The sequence below is a fragment of the Athene noctua genome, chromosome 1 (assembly GCF_965140245.1).
Source record: "Athene noctua chromosome 1, bAthNoc1.hap1.1, whole genome shotgun sequence".
Lineage (NCBI taxonomy): Eukaryota > Metazoa > Chordata > Aves > Strigiformes > Strigidae > Athene > Athene noctua.
In genome coordinates, this window is record NC_134037.1 from 177,891,822 (window position 1) to 177,913,282 (window position 21,461).

The 21,461-nt window shown below is 36.9% G+C and overlaps 1 protein-coding gene across 10 annotated transcripts in view; it reads right to left on the minus strand.

The window, feature by feature from the left end:
* CNKSR2 (connector enhancer of kinase suppressor of Ras 2) overlaps positions 1–21,461 on the minus strand; it is a 223,420-nt gene that overhangs the window by 80,075 nt on the left and 121,884 nt on the right. For 8 of the 10 annotated variants that reach the window (XM_074906110.1, XM_074906092.1, XM_074906062.1 and 5 more), the window contains 4 exons: positions 17,442–17,575; positions 13,270–13,481; positions 10,220–10,309; positions 8,384–8,598 (listed from right to left, as the gene is read on the minus strand). In XM_074906110.1, the coding sequence (XP_074762211.1) occupies positions 8,384–8,598; positions 10,220–10,309; positions 13,270–13,481; positions 17,442–17,575 (651 nt within the window). The remainder of the gene's footprint in view (positions 1–8,383; positions 8,599–10,219; positions 10,310–13,269; positions 13,482–17,441; positions 17,576–21,461) is intronic. The other 2 variants (XM_074906102.1, XM_074906072.1) reach the window with 1 other exon arrangement.

Consider the following 21,461-nt stretch of genomic DNA (forward strand, 5'->3'; position numbering starts at 1 on the left):
TGGACCTAGACATCGTCACAGCATTATTTCCTTGTTACATGCTCATTGATGGGAAAATGTAGTTGAAGTTGTAGCACAGGCCAAAGTGCTCTCCTACAGCTCCACAAGGCTACAAAAACTAAGGTGAAATATGACCAGTGCAAGCTACAGAAGAAAGGCATATAAATGTCATAAATGCTCCAGTCACATCCAGAGAGGGATATTCCAGTGTTTAGGTTTTATCAGAGCCAAGCTATGCTGGATCTTCATACACATGCAAGTACTTGAGAAAAAACTGGGGCATCACAGCAGTTCAGACTATTGGACTTGTCCTACTGAGGTTACTGGAAGCCTACTTGGAGTCCAACCTGAGCAAGCTATTTTTGAAAGGCCAGACATTATGAAAAATTAAAATTTTTTCACTTGTGAAATTTCAACAGCATATGCGTTACTTTCAGTTCAGATTTGTGTTTCTCTACCTTTACAGTGGAAGTTAGTGCATGCACTATTTTATTTAGACTGTAATTTGCAACAAAGCAGAAGAGAAATGAACTTTTTGATCCTTTCTTACTGTGGTAGCAGACTCAAACTTTATACAATTGTGGAATATTTCAAAAACTCTTCATGATGTAATTTAATTACTGGAGAGTTATTTGAAAGCCAGTGCAGTTTCTTAACTGGGAATATAAAAATGGCAATGCTTTTTAACTTTAACACAAATATAATTTTTTAAATCAAGTATTTCTTACAAGCACATTTTCAAGGAGTTCAAAATTTCTTTTGCTGATGTTTGATATCTGTAAGTCTGTAATCATTCTGCAAACTTCAGTATTATGAATAATAAACTTCCTTATGAGGACAGACTGAGAGAGCTGGGGTTGTTCAGACTGGAGAAGAGAAGACTCTGGGGAGACCTCATAGTGACCTTCCAGTACTTAAAGGGGGCATAGAGGGAAGATGGAGAGGGACTCTTTGTCAGGGAGTGTAGTGGTAACGGTTTTAAACTGAAAGAGGGGACATTTTGGAATCTACCTTCTTTCAGGGTAGGAATTTAGGGAAGAGGGTAGATAAAGGAAGAAATTCAGATTTTGGAAAGAGGGTAGATAAAGGAAGAAATTCTTTACAGTGAGGGTGTTGAGGCACTGGCACAGGTTGCCCAGAGAAGCTGTGGCTGCCCCCTCCCTGGCAGTGTTCCAGGCCAGGTTGGACGGGGCTTTGAGCAACCTGGTCTGGTGGAAGGTGTCTCTGCCCATGGCAGGGGTGTTGGAACCAGATGATCCCTTCCAACTCAAGCCATCCTATGATCTATGCTTTTAATACAAATACTTAAATGGAGATGAAAGACGATAGAGAAGAAGCATTACTAAATCAAATGTTAATAAAAATTATGGAAAAACTTATGGAAAATATTTTTCAGTCTGCACTTCAGTTAAACTGGACTTTGATATCACTGCTAGACTTTTATTCTGTAGTAACTACAAGTCTAACTATAGACAACTGTGAAAACAGGGAGGAGAAAAAGGAAAAGGGAGACTTGATATTTAAATCTGCCATAGTTGGATTTGAAACATTTTGAGGTAGAAAATGTACCAACTCCATCTGTTGTAATGGTACAATGACACTGTAGATTTAAGACACCTACTTAAATTCTGTGCAATTGATTTTCAATTTTTTTTTTCTACAAACCTATTTTTGTTTAATTACAAATATCCATAACAAAAATTCCCCAAGCAGAAATTTTTTAAATCCTGTGATGTTTACAATTATAATAAACTGCGCATTTTTCAGTGGGGTAGTTTTGGGGTTTACTTGGTAAATAGTTTTCCAGTATATAGTGTTTATTAGATGCCATTTCTATTCAGAAGATTTTTGCAACAAATTGATGGGTAGCTTGTGCACAAGTTTATTAGGAAACTAATATGCGTATGTTCTGCACATTCTTAAATGCTAGGTACCGAGTGCTGCAGCTAAAAGGTTTCATAAATACATGCATACTGGATTCAAGAATTGTCATTAAAAATGTAGGTACTTTATGTTCAAGTACCTTCTCTTTTTCCTGCCTTTCACCTTTCTGCAGAGAGGAATAGGATCAGGAATAGGATTAGGAGAAAATCAACAACTTAAGTAGAGTATGTTCAACAAGACCACTGTTGCAACCAACCGAACTTTGCACACCCAGACTGATGCAGACCCATCAGCTCTGCTGAGCAAAGCCACTGAGCTGAACTGATATGGCAGCCTCACAAGGACTGGCAGAGAGAGACAACTGATACCGTCACCTTGGCCAAATCCCTCATTGCTGTTGCCTGTGTCCTCACTGGCAGAGTAGAAAGAAGGGTGCTTGGCTCTCTGTAGGTGCTCAGTGCATTAAGTACTGAAATTAATTATGTGAGTTAAGAGTCCACTGAGCTCCACTCCAACCACATGGATTGTTACATATTGCTAAAAAGGGAAGAACTAAGTTTACCAAAGGTGCACCAATTTCATTGAATTTGCAGCAAAAGACCTCCATCTGATGGCTTTTATTTTATTCCTCCCTTATTTAAAGTAAAACTGGAAAATTAAAGATAGTACATATGTACATATCTATACATGTAGATTCAGCAAAATCCCTATGGAGCAAACCCTTCATTTCTTTCTTGCATTCATTCCTGGGACACTTGTTCCAGATGCATGAACTTTAAATGGTACAAGTTGCTACTAAACTTACTTTATTTTCAAATACAATTAAAATGTACAAGAAAACTACTGTAATTAATTAAACAATTTCAAATAGGCAGGTTAGCAATGTGAGAAGCTGTTACTTTTTTGTCACTTTTTCTATGACAAGCAAGACATTAAGTATTGCTAAATGCATATGAAGAAGCGAGCATACACTGGAAAAGGCAAAGGGATAGGAGGCAGGAAGGGAGAAGGAACAAGGTCAGTAATGTAAGTTTATTGGTATAGGTTTGGAAACAGTTTGTAAGCAAAATTACTTTTTCTTGTATAACTCCCTATTATAAACCATAGGCTGCAACCTTTTCTTCCCATAGCAATGGTGTTTCTAGACTAAGGGAAAGTTGTTCTGATCCAGATAGGAGCAGATTATTATTAAAACATGTGGAACTTCTTTTGACTCATGACACCATCTCCCTCCTAAATAACCACATTATTTTCCTGCAACAAAAACAAAGCACAACATACTAAGGAAATTCCTGTACAGAATTACATAATGAACTTAAAAAAATATAATCATGTGTCAGAGCTTCCATGTCTTGTGCCCCAAAGGTTCAAGACAATTTTAACTGCACCATTTTATATCTACAGTAATATATCACACTGAACACCTACTTGCACACTAGATTAGCAACACCTCAAGCAGTTTGCCTTGGCTTAATAAAAACATTAACACTGTTGGTATTTCGTTTGCAATACTGAGGAAGAAAAGTTGAATGCAAAACCAGCAACTTGGCTAGAAATCAACATACAGCGGAAACACTTTCCGGAATGAGAAATGAAGCAAAGTGGTGAAGAGACTTTGTAAGTGAGGATTAAAAAAAATACCATAAATGGATACAAGAGATGATTACTTCACGGACATAACACAAATTAGTTTTTCTTTTGCTATTGTATCAGTTATGTTCAGCAGACACAAGTAAACACTGTTCACTTTTTAAGGTCATAACTGAAATGCTCCCTTGGCCACACAGTTTTTGATTGTACTGGCAGGTCAACAATATAAACTAAATTGTTAAAACCAATGATTTTATGCACATTTAGTATACTGACAGTCAGGAAAATGCTAGACTGCCACATTCTCGTGATCACTTCAGAATATAACAATTTGAATCTGCTGGCATTTTTCAAGATACCTTTTAGCAAATAAACAACCACGCACTTCTGAATTACCATGGTAATTTTTTAACGCCATCCACTTTGTTTACAGAACAAAACCATAATTTTTGTTGTGGTAATTTAATTCATCCATGTAGTTTTTGATCAAAGACTTTTCTTTTCTATAGAGCCACGTACAAAAGCAGTAGAAAGAAGGAGTTGAAGTCAGCATAATTGTTAAAGTGGCTTTTCTGAAGAAAACCTTCACAGTAAAAAGGTAATCAACCTGCACACGTCAATGGCTGCAAAATTCAAAAGGAAAGAGGTCTGGAATTGTAAGGGGAATTAATCATTAACTAGTGGGACACATTCTGAAGTCCAAAATTATTTAACATGTATCAATGGACTCAAACAAGAATGAAAACATCACTGAATAAAGGTAACACAGAATCAAAGACCAGTGAATGATACGAGACCTGAATGCTGAGTGAGAAGCATGGTTTCTATTCTAGGGAACTCAGCAAAAGGGGAAAGAAAATAGAGAAAAAAAAAAATTAAATGTGCCTGTGTGTGTGTGGGGGTTAATTCTCAGAATACGAATATTAAAAAATAATTTCAAAACAAGTGTTTCAGTAGTTCTATTCCATAGCAGACCTATATTCCTGGAGTTTCAGTATTCCATGTTATAGACTTGGGAATCACAGGAGCCCAATTTGAAGGCTCAGAACCCTTATTCTCTGGTATTTCGTACTTAGGGTTGCCTCAGAGACATAGATTATTCTGCAAGCATACCCAAAAATGTATGTTTCAAGATGGTCAACCATACTCAGTGTTATATACTTAAGAACAATGAATGCAAGATACAAATTATTAGATTGGGAATACCAGTCTTGCAAATCAGTGACTGAGAAGATTGACATTACAGAAAAAATAAAACCACATGCAAGTAATAAGCATACTCCCACTCCATGTCTATGGTTAAAATGGGTAAAGAGTCCTTTAAATATTTAAATAGACAAGTAGTGAACAGGTTATATTACTTTTCTATCCAGCTCCTGGAAATTTATGTCCTGTTCTGGCATACATTCTTTAGGAAGGATGCTTAGGATACTTAGGATTAAATACGAGGAGTTGAAAGAATTATGAGAATGATGAAAGGATATGAAAACACACTCTCTGATGACAAACCCAGGATGCTCATTCTATTTCTTTTAAGCAAGAGAAAGCTACAAAGTGATTTGATAATAACCTGTAAATTCCTATACTGGAAGATACAATTTGGTAACAAAATACCTTTAAACCTAGGAGGATAAAGGTATATTTACAACCAAGGTTGGACATAGAAGACAGGTAAATACAGGCTAAAAAGTGAAAACTTTTAACAAGAACAACCAGGGATTGGAACTAATTAACAAGCCTGGTGGAGCATTGCCTAGTAGTGGGACCTAATGCAAAAAATGGAGGCACTATACATTCAAGTTCAACTAGAGCCACCTGGTAGTAGCTGCACTTCAGGAAAATCCACTGGATCGTGGTATGCAGCACAGAGATTCAAAGTATTCTCTCTTCATCTGATATTCTAGTATGATAAAAACATCAACAACTAAAAAAAAAAAAATCAAACAAAAACCCCATTCAGAAACCCCAGTCTCTTTCACTACTATTAGTGCAGGTTTTGGAGTTACTACCATTCCTCTGCACTGAACTCATGCTCATCCAGAGGCTCTTGTTTACAGATAATCCAAACTCTTTGTGAAAACCAGGTAGCTGATGTTTGTAAAAAAATCTTTTCTAATAGGACAGCCCCTTTTTAGTGATCTTTAAGATGTAATTTGTAATTTGAGCATAAAGTATGTTTTCATTGTCTTATTTGTTATCTATATTTTAATAAAATTGTACAGCAGTCAGATATTAATTCCTTGTGTTTTATTTGTATTCCCCTGTTCTTTATCTGCTCACTGCACTGTTTATTTAAGATTTTAAGAAAAGTTATGTCCAATTTATTACAAAACCTCTGGCTCTGATGTGTGATAAAGACATATATGCCCATCTGTAAACTAAATTAGGGTTTCATAAACCCATATGCTTGGGAAAGGGAACGGAATTCTACTGCACAGTGGCAGCCAATTGGCTTCCAGTGATAGGACCAGCAATATTCAGCTGCAGAGGGAGGTAAATACTTTGTGAAGGGCTCCTTCCCATTTCCCCAGGGACAAATCAATGGCCCACGCTTCCTCTTTCTGTTTATTTTATGCATTTTGCTTCAAAGCCAGTTAGCAGATCAATACTGATTTGTGTTCTAAAGAATGAACAAGCTTTTTATTTTTATAAATAAATAAGCTCCCACTAAACTTCCAAAAAGATGATGTAGATTTAATGGCATTATAGAGAAAGACATCCTTTAATGGTAGTGCACAAAAATGATTAGCAGACACTGGTAGAATTTGTGGTGTTAACAGTTCAGGTGTTTTGTGGATGGGTAGCCCAAGTACAAGAAAAATGCCTGCTGTCAGTTTTAAGTTTGCTGTTCCTCATTAACTTCCACACCAGAATTTTTAAGAATCTTCCATGTCCTGTGTACATAATTTTTTTTGTACACAATTTGGAAGCCAGACTTAATGGGTAATAGAGGAAACCAAGAAAAAACAAAGATGGTACCTCAAAATTTTTTTTTCTCACTGCACTGTCAGGAATTTATCATATACTAGAAAGAAATGTAATTGAGAGAGGAGTATTCTCTCAATACATGGAAAGTGTTGCAAATTTATGACACTATACAGAGTGGAAAGGCCTCTCTTACACAAATAACTTTTCTATTTTGTTCTGTAAATATTCGATTTCAAGGGCTCTCACATTGATTAGATTGCTTCTAGGGAAGACTGCAGGCATTACAAAGAGGACAGTTTAGGGACACCTGCAATCTCCTTAGCTTCATGTACTAGGGAAATACTATATGTCAGTCTGCTTCTGCAAATGGAAAACTCCACTGTCAGATTTCCAACTTACTGACACAGCATAAAACAAATGTTGAAAATAATAATGTAAGAAAAAATGTTTATCATCATACCTAAAATACTACAGATGAAAAAGAAAAGGAATAGCAATTCTTGAATCTTGGGACCTGATTTAATTAAAATGCACCACAAGCGCTTACTTTTAATACTAAATGACATGTCTGAAATTTATCAGACTCCGCTACAGACTGCAGCATACTAAAGAGTTTTAGAAGCTAGTGGACCAAGAACTCCGATGGTGTAAAACGATGTAAAGGCTTCACTAGTTTCCATTAATCTACAGCAATTCTAACGTGATAATCTGTAGTGATGTTTTACAACAGGAAATCAGTTTACTTGTCTCTTAATGGTTCAGTGAAGCTCCACCTGCAAGTTTTTCGCAGCAGACTTCCTGACAAGCCCATACTGCTATCTCCTTTAGACACTGGCAATCTAAATTTCACAATCTTTGTTAGTATATGAAGATAATTTCAATTATTTCTATTGTTCCACTGTACAATTACTGTGTGTATATTCCTCTACAATGACATCTCTTACTGAGATCTAAAATGTAAATACTTCTATGGGATGAACATGACATCATATCTAAAATAGGTTGGGATCTTATAATTCCATTTTCTTGACACATTTTAAAACTAGCAAGTTACTGCAATTTTCCTTTTATATCCTATTCATCAGAACCCCTTCCTTCACATTTACTTGAGTTATTGAGGACTATATGTTAAGAAGTTACATGCATTAGGGCTTCCCTTACCTCAAAGGAAAAACAAATGTCTCCAACAAGTTTTCCTGACATTATCAGGCCTTTCAAATACCTGTAGTAAAGGGGTTGTCTGGTAAGACTTAGCATGCTGCAGTGACAGATGCTGGAAAGGTTTCTAGCCCATCTGTAAATTGCTGCTTCTTCCCTTTCCATCAGCAGGAAGTCAGTCATGACAGAGATAGCACATTCGATTTCAAACATGACATCTTCTAGTTAAAGGAGACAAAACAATGGTGTACATCCAGGTGTCAGCCTGGAGAAATAGAAGGCTCTGAGGAGACCTTATAATGGCCTTCCAGTACTTAAAAGGAGCCTACAGAAAAGATGGGGGGGGACTCTTTTTCAGAGAGTGCAGTGATAGGATGACGGCTAGAAGCTTTAAATGGAAAGATTGTAGATTTAGATTAGATATAAGGAAGACATTCTTTACAGTGAGAGTGATGAGACACTGGAACAGGTTGCCCAGAGAAGTTGTGGCTGTCCCCTCCCTGGCAGTGTTCAAGGCCAGGTTGGACGGGGCTTTGAGCAACCTGGGCTAGTGGAAGGTGTCCCTGCCCATGGCAGAGGGGTTGGATCTAGATGATCTTTAAGGTCCCTTCAAACCCAAACCATTCTATAATTCTGTGATCCCACACTTGTAACAGCAAAATAAAAAATTATAAAATATTTGTCTGAGATTTAGTTATTATCCAAAGAATAGGAATCAGAACACCAGCAGCCCAAAAAAAAATTTCAAGACAACTATAAAAATAAGACAATCTCTCATCACAAGCACAGAGCAACAACTTTTGTTAATGTTATTTTTACTCACGTGGTACAAAGCAGTTTCTGGTCCAGGTGTGCCCATAACTTCTTGTCTCAATGAGTCCATTTGTAAACTAGGCAACAGCGAGTAATGACTTGGACTACTACTCTTGTCTCCTTTCTTTTTGGACTTTTTCCCAGTATCCTTTTTGCTATTCCTTTGAAACATGTAGTCTTCTTGACCTATTTTCTCATTGCTCATATAGCGAAGCAATGAATTTTCTGTTGAAAGAAAAGTAATACAAAACATCATTGTGAATTGTTGTATGTATCTTAATTCTGCTTCCAAAATAGATAATATTCTTGTTAAGATCTACTGTTAATTTTAACTCTTCAAGACTACTTCATTAAGAAAACTCATTTGTTTCTTTGATGTGGACATAGTAAGAAAGCAATCTTTTGGTAGGGAAAATTCATGATTCTTGCAGTTTTATGGTATCTTTGACAATAAAAGTAACAGAGTATAAAAGAAACCCCACATCAAAAACTTTTGACTTGGGAGTTTTCAAAAAATGAGCAATGATACACTTATGATCCTATCTGCAATCTTTTATTTAAACAAGTTCCTAACGGATACAAATGCCTGTGGTGCCATACATTTAAAAGTAATTTGCTTTGAACATTAATTTGAGATCATTCATTTTATCATCCCTACTTTCCCCAAATACTCTGCCAGTATCTACCAGCTTCTATCTGAGGGACATCCTGAGCCAGAAGCAATTGTGAGTTTAGGAAACCTCAGCAGATTTGTCTTTCATGAACTTGTCTGGTCTTTCTTTATACTAATGTGAACTTTCAGTATCCATAACTTCCTGTGGCAAGAGATTCCTTAGCTTGAACCCAAACCGCATGAGGAGCCAGCTCTTTTTCTTTTTAACCAGAACTCGATGGAGACCTTTGATGTCTCAGGTCTTGTTTTGGCCAAAACAGTGACAAACCTATTTCCTTACTTTATTCTACACAGGATTTTATAAACCTTTATTATGTCCTGCCTAAATTCTCCCAAAGTGATGATGACTAGCCTACTGAATTGAGCCCGGTTCAGAAGCCACTCCATACATCTGATCATTTTTGTTGTCTCCTAACCCTTCTTCATTTCTACAGTATTTTTCTTAAGAGATTAAGAGACTGGAACTGCACACACACCCAGCATGAGCAAGAACTTACACAGCAGCTTAAGAATACTTCTTAGTTTGTCTTGTATTATTTTTCTAATAATTCCTAACAGTGTTTCTTTTATTGATCATTACTGAATATTTAGTTAATATTTTAATGGAAATATCTATCATTACTGTAACATCTTGTTCCTGGGCAATAATAGCCATCTAAGACGTTATCATTTTGTATGTGAAATTATGTATCTGAGACTCACAAAACAGAATTTTGAAGAACTTATCCTCAATGATTTTGGGGCGAATCCCATGCTGCTCTAGAATATTTTATATCCAAAAAGAATTTATGAAGAGAGAGAAATGTGATATATAATTCTCATTTGAGCATAAGAATATGTATCAGTAATAACCATACATTTGTCCTCTAGTATTACAAAATTAAGGCCAGTTTCAAAATGGACTGGATAAAACAGCTGAATCAATGAAATGCCAATATATAGTTAAGCCAAACTGCACGGCTTTTCAGTCATAATTTTCTTTTGCCTGGCTGAACAATTTCCTCAATCCTAATAGAGGCTCTGCAAAAAGTTAAGTATACATAATGAAAGAACCCAAAACAGGTTCACAAAAATATATTTTAAAGCAAGCAGCAAGATGAGATTGAAATATATAGCTTAAAGCATGATAAAACCCATAATGCCTTGTACAAGATGTGTGTTCAGATCACTTACCTCTCCTACTATCTCTTTTTATTTTATTGGGGTCTTCATAATCCCCCACCCAGTTATATTCTACTGGCATAGAAATAGGCCTTAGTTTCCCTGGAAACAGAGGAAAAAATTGAGATCATGCACCATAAGGCAGCATTAAACTAACATTCTTTAGAAGAACGAACAAATTATCTGCTAAGCTGCTATTCTACAGGGTTGCTTATGAAAGAGGATCCAGCATCGCCTCTGAACAAGAAGGTAAGATGGGAGTTCTGTTTTCTTTAACAGACAAGAAGCAGATAAGTATTTAGTGGATTTTTTTTAAGTTTAGAAAATAAATCCAGTGCCCTACAAAATCAGCAGAAAACTGATGTTTGAGACTGACAAACACATTCAAATTACTTCTGTTTTCACTGAACGATATCTATTTATTATTCTGCAAGTCCTTGGCACACACATGGAGAGAACTGTTTTAAAGCATATGTGAATTGTTGGTAGAAGAAACGTGTCCACATCACTAAAGTAATTTCACAAATAGTATCTTTTCTCATGGGCTTAAAAGATCCATCAGTGACTGAGTAAGAAAGGAAGCAGAAAACTTCTATATGTAATTTCTTTGGTAGCATTTTATCCACAGAAAGCAAAGTACATTACTATTGGTAAATTCACTTTTATTTCAAACAGCAAGAGAAAGAAAAGCTGAAAACTATTTAGTCATTTAAATATTGATTTGGAAGCTGCTGAATTAATTTTTAAAAATGATGCAAACTATGATTTCTGCTTAAGGATTCCACAAATATAGTTGGCAATTCATTGAAAGTGTGCTATGCAACTTAGTGGGGTTACTTAAAGTGGTCTGAAGTTTTTAGCAAGTTAAATCGTATATTGAAACAAAACATAGTCGCTTAACATATGGTACAATATCTGGCAGACTGAAAACAAAATCTTTTCACAACAAGGTCAGCCCTTGCTCTTTTCTAGTCCATCTACTGGTCACAAAACTGAAAAGTGGGAAAATAATCTGGTTTTAAAAGTATCAGATCATAAAGTAAAAACTTCAGAAGTCTTGTTATTTAGTTTAGTAGAAAACCTCTACATAAAGGTGATCAGTTTTATTCCACATTTTTGACATTAAATCCATGATACACTGAAAAAGACATGTTTATAATGAAAACAAATATTCAAACATGTCTATCTACCTATTGAAGTACAGTCCATGGGAAAGACAGTAACACTATGTAGGCAGCATAATGGTAAAAGGTTGTATTGTCTTTCTAAAAAACTGACAAAAGTGTATGTTCTGTACAGACTACAGGATCAGGTCACAAATACATCATTGCTCAGGAAATACAACACATATATTTAACTTTTTGTTTATAATTTATTTTGCTATTTATGGACACATGTTTAAGTCTGATTGAAGCTGGGGAGATTTAGAGCACACAGTTAAGAAGCCATTTCCTGAGTGGGGATGTATTCGGCTCTTGTTTACTTGATCAGAAGTAACTTTCAACAGTTACTTTTTCTAGAAATACAACTTTCTCTTCTTTGCGAGGCTGAACTCACAGTATCTTATTGTGAAAGGACCTGCACAGTTAAAAAGATACAAAAGCTACAAAATCATGTAAGTCTGACTGTTATCAAAAGCTATAGCCATAACAAATTTCATACAAAATCTCACTGTTCAAAGTGCGTGTTTTTTGCATCTGGCAGTAAAACTGCAATAACCAAGTTTGTTTCTTTCCTTAAACTCAAGTTTCATTTGCCTGCTACCTCTGCAGTCTCCTTCCTGTTAACCACCATGGATTCCCTGCATCTGTTCTCCCTTGTGACTACACTCAGGAAAATTTCTTCCTTAGTATGTGAACAGAAGCTTTCCAAGGCCAATAAGCAACAATTACACAACAGCTGGAAACCAGTAAGAGCACGAAAGAGAAATCTCTGTTAACATTGTCAAAAAATGTCACAAGATTCCTGTGAAGAAACTATGGAGGGCCCTATTAACCTTTCATAAAGGAGGACTGAGAAATAATAAAAAAAAAAATTAACACCCCACAGATTAATGATAAGTAGATGCTGAAAACAATTATTTCTCTAGGTCTTCGAACTCTGTTTGACCTTCTTTAATGGGACACCATAAGCCAGAATAGTGTTATTGTCATTTTCCACATTTTTATGAAATCCTAAGGTCATGCCTAGCCACAAATCTTATGCTAATAAATGCCATGTGGGAAACTTAAGAATTTAATGCTGAAATAGTAATATTTTTAGAAAATACACTTAAATGAAAATGGACTCGAAGGTGTGAATTCATTAAAAAAGAAGTGAGATCAAAAGTGAAAGGCTGTATAACAAATGTGTTAAATAATGACTGATTTTCAGTGCAGTCTTTGATCCATGTATTTATAACCCTTCCAGCTAAAAGAAAAAAAGGCTAAAAAAGCTATCCTGTAACAAAATAATGGATTCAGCAGTCCTCAAAGAAGAAATGTGTTCTTCCTCACTCTAGACTATGGGTATTAAAATTTAACATCTGGAACAGAGTGTATATCTCTGTTACAGAACTGACTGCATCCACCAATTGTAATACTTGAAATACTGGAGTAATAAAATTGATATATCCATTTTGAAAACTTAGCGGTTATTTTGTACACTATAGGCATGGTTTAAAACTATTATACCTGGGTAAATTTTTCTAATGCTGAATTCCTAAATCTACACAAGTCTTGCCCTTATACTGGGAGAACAATTCCATCCTGTATTTTTAGCAAAAATATATGGGCTTCTACCTTTTTTTTTGATAAAATGATAGTGAAGAATAATCTGAAAAATTAAGCTGATAACAAAATTATGCAATTTATATTCAGAAAAATCTTCGATATAAAACCAGACTTGCCCTCCCTATCATAGTAATTAATTTCTTCTTGCACAGAATAAGGTCTTAGGTTGAAATTGGTCTAAAGTAGTACAGAATTCCTAGCAAAATATTTTCATGCTTAGAAACAAAAGCAGATGCACAAAAATCCTAAATTAAACAAATGGTGATTATCCTTATTAGATCAATGCCATACCATATGTTGGTGTGCTCTCTCTTCTTCCAGGACCACTTGTTCTTCCTTTCTCATACTCATAGCAGTATAAAACTGCATCTTCTTCAACCACATTAAAACGTTTCCGATATTCCTGGTCAAGAAATGAGTTTGGCGATTCGGATCCTGTATGAACTGGCTTGCCCACTATATGTCTGCCGACATCATCGCACGGGAGATTTCCCTTTTCATCCCTTTAGTAAACAAGAGAGATTTTTAATATATTGGGATAAGAAATTGATTTGGTTTTTTACTGTGAATATTTCAATAAATATTGGAATATATCAATATTTGATACAAGCAAGAAACATATACCATCAATCAACATCAGGATCACACATCATATATGCATATGTATGCATGTATGTGCCAGATCTCTCACACATTTCTGCTTATTCAGTTCTTTTACAGACCACATCCATCTTATTGGTTTCTCTTGAAAAGAATCACAGAAATAGAGCTGATGTGCAACTACTCTTTTTCCTTCTTTTTTGGAATCTGCCCAGCATTTTGTGATTTATGGCAGAGAAATAATGTTGATCTTACTTTTTTATACTTGCATTTTTAAATACATCAGAGAGTTTTAAGACACAGCTATATGGCAAGCATTGAAAAATTCAATCTGCTTCATTGCAAACTAACCCCAGAGCAAGAAGAACTAGAGATCGATGATGCACAGACATTTGACATAGTCTTGCACAATTAGTTCAGGCCTAGAAGTTGTATAGGTACATCCATGCAGCACCAAATACGGTATGTAGCACCTGATCATGAACTGCTATCTCAGGACAGAAATGCGTTGCAAGAAGGTATGCACTTTGCAGTTTGTGTATAGATTGCCAAGATGATTGCCTCTTCCTTCCCTGCAACCCTGCCCCACTCTCTGAAAATGCAAACTGCAAGACAGCAAGCTATGCCTGGGGGAGGACTCAGTAAACCTGCTGGTAGGACTGTGTCTGGAAATGGCTGCAAAAGACCTATTCAGACAGTAATTTTTGGGGAGCAGAATGCATGCGAGGCAGCCAAGGGAGATGGTGGGCCCTCATAATCTTCTTGGGAGTGCTTCTGCCCGTCTGGACTGCCATGTGAGTTCCAAGCTGGCCAGAATGCTGACCCATACTTCTCGGCACCCCGAGACTCCATCTGAGGATGAAGCAAAGCCTCCTTGTGGGATCCAGGCAGCCACGGAGGATGAGTAAGGGCCATCCTGACCTGGCTGCAACAGGGCAGCATCACAAACCCCCACTGACCACTACAGTCCCTTTGCCAGGCTGCTTTCCCAGAGCAGGGATGGTGGTGGCTTAGCAACAGGGGCTGGTGCACCCCCACTGGGCCTGTCAGCTCATGTCCAGTGATGGAAAGACTTTCTGTGGTGACAGTGCTGGGGGACTCTGGCAGGTAACATGATGGAGATTGACATAAAACAGCCAGATGCTAATCAGTGCTGCAGCTACCACCAAGGGCTGGCAGAAGGAAGACTCCACAATAAGGAGCTGGAGGAATCGTTAGTGTCAGCATGGAGAGAAGCGCAGAGCCACCAGGCAAACACCCTCTTCAGTTCTCACCTCCAAAGGTATTCCACAAATTTGAGCAGGCACTAACTTACGACCAGCACTTCTAAGTAACCAGTACATAGAAAGTCAGTCCCTCTCTCTCATGTCATCTGTGTGTAGTTATGTTGGCAGCTGTACTGTCTGTGGGTATCATCACCAAGGTGGCATGTCCTCAGGGTTTTATCTAGCACTCTATTCTAGTCACAAAAGGATGGTTGGCTTGTTTGGGCTTTTTTCCTTGGCTTGACAACAACAAACTGAGAAATAGATGCTGAACAGTTTGATAATACCTGAAATAAAACCACACTTAAATATAGTTAATCATGGAGAAAAAAAACTGATGAAACGCCAAAACAAATTATTCAGAAACACTGTACACTATGTGACAGGTTTGTGAAATGAAGTAAAGTCCATTAGGATTAAGCTGATAAAAAGAATTTAAATGTACAAAGCTTAATCTCTCTGTAAGATTACAGCTTGTACTAATATGTCTTGTAAGATTTAATCAGAATTGGTCCAAACTACTGCATTATCATCATGATTTAAGAAATGTTATCAATAATCAAAATACATTTTGAAGATATTGATTTCTAGAGCAAAATTCAGAAACTGCTAAGCAGCAAATATTCACTAAAAATACCTCAAAAAAGACAATGCATTTCTTATCAAATAAAAGTATTTTTGTGGTGGTAAACATGATCGGTAGCAGCACAAAGGCACTACTTCTTTTAAGATAGTACAGTTTTAGCTTCTGGAGTGACAGGTCTTTACCATATATCTACTGCATTCAAAGACAAACCTAAGACTATGTTTTGATTGGAATTTCTTTTTGCAGCTTTTTAATGTTAATGGGTTAGAATTAAATACTTGATTTTTTTTCTGTGGATTTTCTAAAAACCATGTCCTTATAATACTTACATAGATATAACAAAATACTGTTATTGGAGAGATAATGCATTCAACTCCATGAACAATTCAAGTGTCATGACTATGTTTTTATTTCACAGAATTGTCTAGGTTGGAAAAGACCTTGAAGATCGTCCAGTCCAACCATCAACCCATCATTAACAGTTCCCAACTACACCATATCCTTCAGCACTATGTCGACCCTACTCTTAAACACCCCCAGGGATGGGGATTCCACCACCTCCCTGGGCAGCCCATTTCAATCCCTAACAACCCGTTCTGTAAAGAAATGCTTCCTAACATCTAGTCTAAACCTTCCCTCACGCAACTTGAGGCCATTACCTCTTGAGAAATAATTAGTGAACTGGACTATGTATCCTGTTTGTCTCTGTTACTAGACAGATACCAGAGCAATTGTGTTAGCAACTTCAACTGTGTTATACAAAATAAAATGTCAGGGTGGGTTTTTTTTCAAGAAATAAAACCCAAGCCAGGTAACAGATGAAGAAGGAACATGGGACTCAGCTTACGGCTTCACAAAAGGCTTGTGACATCATCTAAATCATTAAGTGGAAAGTCACTCTTTTGTCCTGGAAGGTTTTTCATATCTCTGAAGAGTAAGAATTTATCACAGAACCACAACTTCTCCTCCCCACTAGGCAATTTGATTTGCCATATACCTTACTCTTGGATAGCCCTCAGGAAAGTCTTGTCAGGATCGGGTCATACATCATATTAATTGGCTAGAAGAGTTACTGATAAGAAAGTCTAAGAAAAACTCAGCTACAAGAAACTCAGGTACAAGAAAGGACAAGCTGCCCTTCCAAGAAAGTTAACTAAAAGTAAGAAGTAATTAAACAATACATTGACTGGACATATGATAGGCTGTGTGTAAGAATATGAAAACTTTAAAAATACAGATTCCTCTTAAATACATTCGTAGAACTCTAGCTAGCTACTTCTGTATACTTTATAGGCCATAATTCTCTAAGAATTTTAGGAAAAGATCCTCTGTGTACATTATGGAATTATACTGGATCATTTGAAGTCAAGTGAGGGTAGGGTGATGAATCTGCAAGGAGGATATGCTGCTTTTCTGGTTCAGCAAGTACAGAGACCTGGGAGGTCAGAGTAACAGATTTATTTACAGGAAACAGCATGGTCACTGCAGAATCTAGCAGAGGGGCCACAGTAAAACACAATTCTGAAATTTGCTCTAACGCTATCAAATCAAATATATTTGAAAAAGAAAACACTATGGCAGAACAAAACAGTGATCTTGTTGAAGTTGAAAGTTTCTTGCTTTTAGCTCAGCCTACCTTATTGCATCATGGTTACTAGGCAAGGTGACAAATACAAACTCTTTTCCTAGTTACAAATTCAGGGTTTTAGATAATTTTTGCTCTTCTGAAATAGGATGAGACTGTTACAGACAATAGATTATCCCATATTTGAGAAAATAGGTTACTGAGCCCTTTTTTCTAAAGGCTACTGTCTGTTTTGCATACAAGACACTGATTCAGATCATTGTGGGTCCGATTCAGCATATCTACTCTTAATAACAAGTTCACCTGCAAAATAAAGTATTATCAGCCTAATCCTGCAGGGCAAGTTGATAAACGAGTAGGAACAGAATGATCAGTTACTTTATTAATATTTTTTACATTGAATTGTACCAGAAATGATCTTTTTTACCTTGGAACATAGGGTTCTGTTGGAGGAGGGGGTATGTAGAGATCCTGAAGAGCAGAGCTGTCTCTTTTTGTAGGTGTGCTGATAGTGCTGGATGGTGTAGCAACACTGCTTGTAGGACTTCTAGGAATAAGAGGCTGGTTCAAAAAAGAGAGAGAAGCAATCAAGATTATCACATATTACACATTTTTATTTCAAAAAAGATATAAACGTTCTATAGTTCAGAAAGTTAGAGAAATAACTACCAGTTCTAATGTTTTGTGTGCTTTTAAATTGACTGAAAAAACACTCATGCTAAGGAGACAGATCTACAAATGGACATGTATTGTGCTTATAAAATCAATTCCTTACATTACATCTTTTTCCCTTTTGCACAGCAAGATATTTCAATGGCCATAAAAGTAGTAATCAGTAGAGCCACTGGTGAAATCTTAATGAGTAAGTAACATACAGAATCCAGTGAATTCCTTAATTAAACTAACATTGTAAAGAAAAAGTCTAATGTTTACAATAAAAGGTGCATAAGTAGGCATTAAATTGAACGTCATCTCCTCCATCTGCTCTACAGCTTAAGAATTAACTGTAAAAGCTTCAGTTTATGTCTGGAGATGCTGTAAAATCAGGTACTGCATCCTCAGAATACATATGCTATGAGTTGGAATAAACTGGAGATTATTATTACTCTTCATTCCCCTGGGCACACTCCTCACAAAGTAACATTTACTCACAGGTAAATAAATTGTATACTCCTTGCAGAATAATCATGCATTCTAGCTATCATTCTAGTCCAAATAGGACGTCCTCCTAATCCTTCCTCTTAATCACATCTCTCTCTCTCTCCCTCTCTCTCTCTCTCTCTCTCTCTCGTGAATTAGGCACCCCTTTTTCTTCCTCCACTTAACTATCTTGGCTAGCTAAATAACGACCAATCATTTGAAGACTTTATTAAATCACTGTAAGGCTGAAAATTACAACAAGATTTTTCTAACAGTCTCTATACAGATGCAGAAAAAAGAAATGAGATTGCTTTAGTCTACTTAATAACATGTCTGCCTAATAATAAAAGGCCTTATGTTACTTGGCTTGTGCGATAACTAAACTTAAGCAGAAAAAGAAAAATGGCAAAGCAGCAAGTACAGCAGTATCTTCATATACCCTAAAATTAATCTAATATTAAACAAATGCTGAGTTTTACTTTGAAAGAGTTCTTTCTCCGCTGTCTTTCTGGAAGTGAACTCCTTGAAGAAAGAAGTGTTGGGATTAAAGAGTTCACCATACCTATAATTTCTGATCTAAATAACTGCTGGAGGACACAAACATTTCACATTGTATTGATGGCAGAGAAACTCTAAATACTGACTGAATGGGTGAGTAGAAAGACCCTTCTCCCAGCACTATTAAGAATAGTTTATAACAGACTAACAGGGCATTCCTGTGAAGAATAATCAGTTTTCATTTTCTAGATATTAACCTTGACACTCACTACAGCATTTTGCCTATACTGCAGAAAACCCCAGGAGTTCTACAGCAGGAACTTTTTCAAAATGTTGGCCTTTCATAAGCTAGTGATGAGCCATTTGAATTTATGCTTATCAAGCAAAGCCCCCATCACTGTGTTCCTTTTTTTTCAATCTGTATGTAAGAATAAGGCATGCCACCTAGCAAACCTCATCCTTTAGCCATTTGCTGCCTTGTTTTAGGAATAGAGCTGTGTTAGATGTTATTTATCTCAAATATAATAAAATGTATGCTTAAAATTTTATTAAAACTTTTAAAGTCCACCTTTAGAGCAACAGCTATAAACTAACTCAACTTTTCATTTTTTGAATGTTAGAAAACAATCTCCTGTAAACAGTGACACTGATAAATTCTTTCCTTGCTCATTAGCGTTAACATGAGTATCCTATAGCCACGCCAATGAAAGACTGCCAGTATTTACAGAAGGAGAGGGAGAAAGACACACACACAAAACCAGACAGGTAGAAGACTTTACAACCACTAAAAACAAGACAACAGAAGTCTCCAAAAATAAGAATAAAGTTGGTGGCAAAACTGGGTAAAAAATCAAAAACCTAAAAAAACCCCCCTCTTTCAGAGAAACAAAAATTCTATCCTTTAAATTTTCATCTCTGACACTGTAGCCATAGATGTTCTTGAACCGCTTACTAATCCAACACTGGTTATTTCCTTTCTGATACCTTGCACTTCTATGAGAAGTACATTTTGTGGCTTGCCGAGTAGCCTGTAGAATTAATTTTCATTCTAAGCCAAAAGAATTTTGTGACCTAGACCCTATTTACACTTGTTAAGCCCAGGCTGTAGTTCTTCATGGCTCATACTGGCAGGAGCACTGAGAGGAAGACAAGCTAGGGAGAGGTATTTGCTCTTCTCCACTTTGAGGAAGAAGATAACCCTTTATTTTACCTGCATGAATAGGCAGGTAAGATGAAAGGGGGCCCTAGGGACTAGACTGACAACCAATAGGTAGTTTATGGTTTATGTCACACAAGGAAAATCATGCTCAAGCGTAACAGTGATCTGGACTTACAATGGGTTGATGAGCCTCTGGTGGTCCTGACCAGCTGCTGGAGAGTTAGAGGACACAGGTAAAGAATTTCTCTTGTGTTACAGCCTGGAATACCTGGGCTTAACTATTTAAATATTAATGATATGAGCTTAATTTCTGAACAAATGATTTTGCTGAAGTCTGAGGATTCTATTGGGTAACTTCACATTCACCAGTCCTTGCTAGTGCACAGCCCAGACATACAGATTGGTTTATCCTCCAGAACAGTTTGCTAGAAGATGATGGGAATCGGTTGGGGATTGTACATCTTTGAAAAATGCATAATTTGGTTCATTTTTTGGCTCAGCAGGTGGTTAAAACAGTGAGCGCAATCAGAAGAAATGGTATTCAATCCACACAGAAAAGCACAAATTATCCAGCTACCTGAAGGTAAAAGGCTTCCCTCAAACTGTTCCCATGTCAGACACTTTCAGAGGTGAAATTACAGTGTAACTGGTGAGAGTCTGAATGACTGTGGTATTTCACAAGATGGCAATATGGGTACACTTTCCCAGGGCAGCCAGGGCTCCCAAGGAGACAAAAACTGTAATACAATCTAATACAAGTGGAAGCATCATCCTGTAGAATTGTCTGAAAACATACTAGGATGTCTCATATCTTTTCCATATGTGGGTCCTAGTGCCAAAGTCAAAGTCCAGCTTATTTCCACAAAACCAGTAAAACTGTGTGGGAAAAGAAAAGGGAAAAAAAGAAGAGGGAAAAAAAGAAGAGAAGGGGAGAGGAGAAGAGAAGGGGAGAGGAGAAGAGAAGGGGAGAGGAGAAGAGAAGGGGAGAGGAGAAGAGAAGGGGAGAGGAGAAGAGAAGGGGAGAGGAGAAGAGAAGGGGAGAGGAGAAGAGAAGGGGAGAGGAGAAGAGAAGGGGAGAGGAGAAGAGAAGGGGAGAGGAGAAGAGAAGGGGAGAGGAGAAGAGAAGGGGAGAGGAGAAGAGAAGGGGAGAGGAGAAGAGAAGGGGAGAGGAGAAGAGAAGGGGAGAGGAGAAGAGAAGAGAAGAGAAGAGAAGAGAAGAGAAGAGAAGAGAAGAGAAGAGAAGAGAAGAGAAGAGAAGAGAAGAGAAGAGAAGAGAGAAGAGAGAAGAGAGAAGAGAGAAGAGAGAAGAGAGAAGAGAGAAGAGAGAAGAGAGAAGAGAGAAGAGAGAAGAGAGAAGAGAGAAGAGAGAAGAGAGAAGAGAGAAGAGAATCAAAATTTTAAAATAAGTCACTGTTTTGGCTTTTTTCAAAAAAATTATCACCACGTCATCAGTAAATCCGTAGCTCCATAAGAACTGCTACATGGTAAAAGCATTCAAATGGTCTCTCCTGGCAGTAGATCAACATGAGAGCATTGCTGTAAGTACCACCTTCTCTGTAGGATTTCAGGTTTCATTTTATAAAGAATTAAAAGTCTTCAGGCCCTCCTGGTTGAAAAGAGAGCCTTCAGAACATGACCTTCAGGTATGGT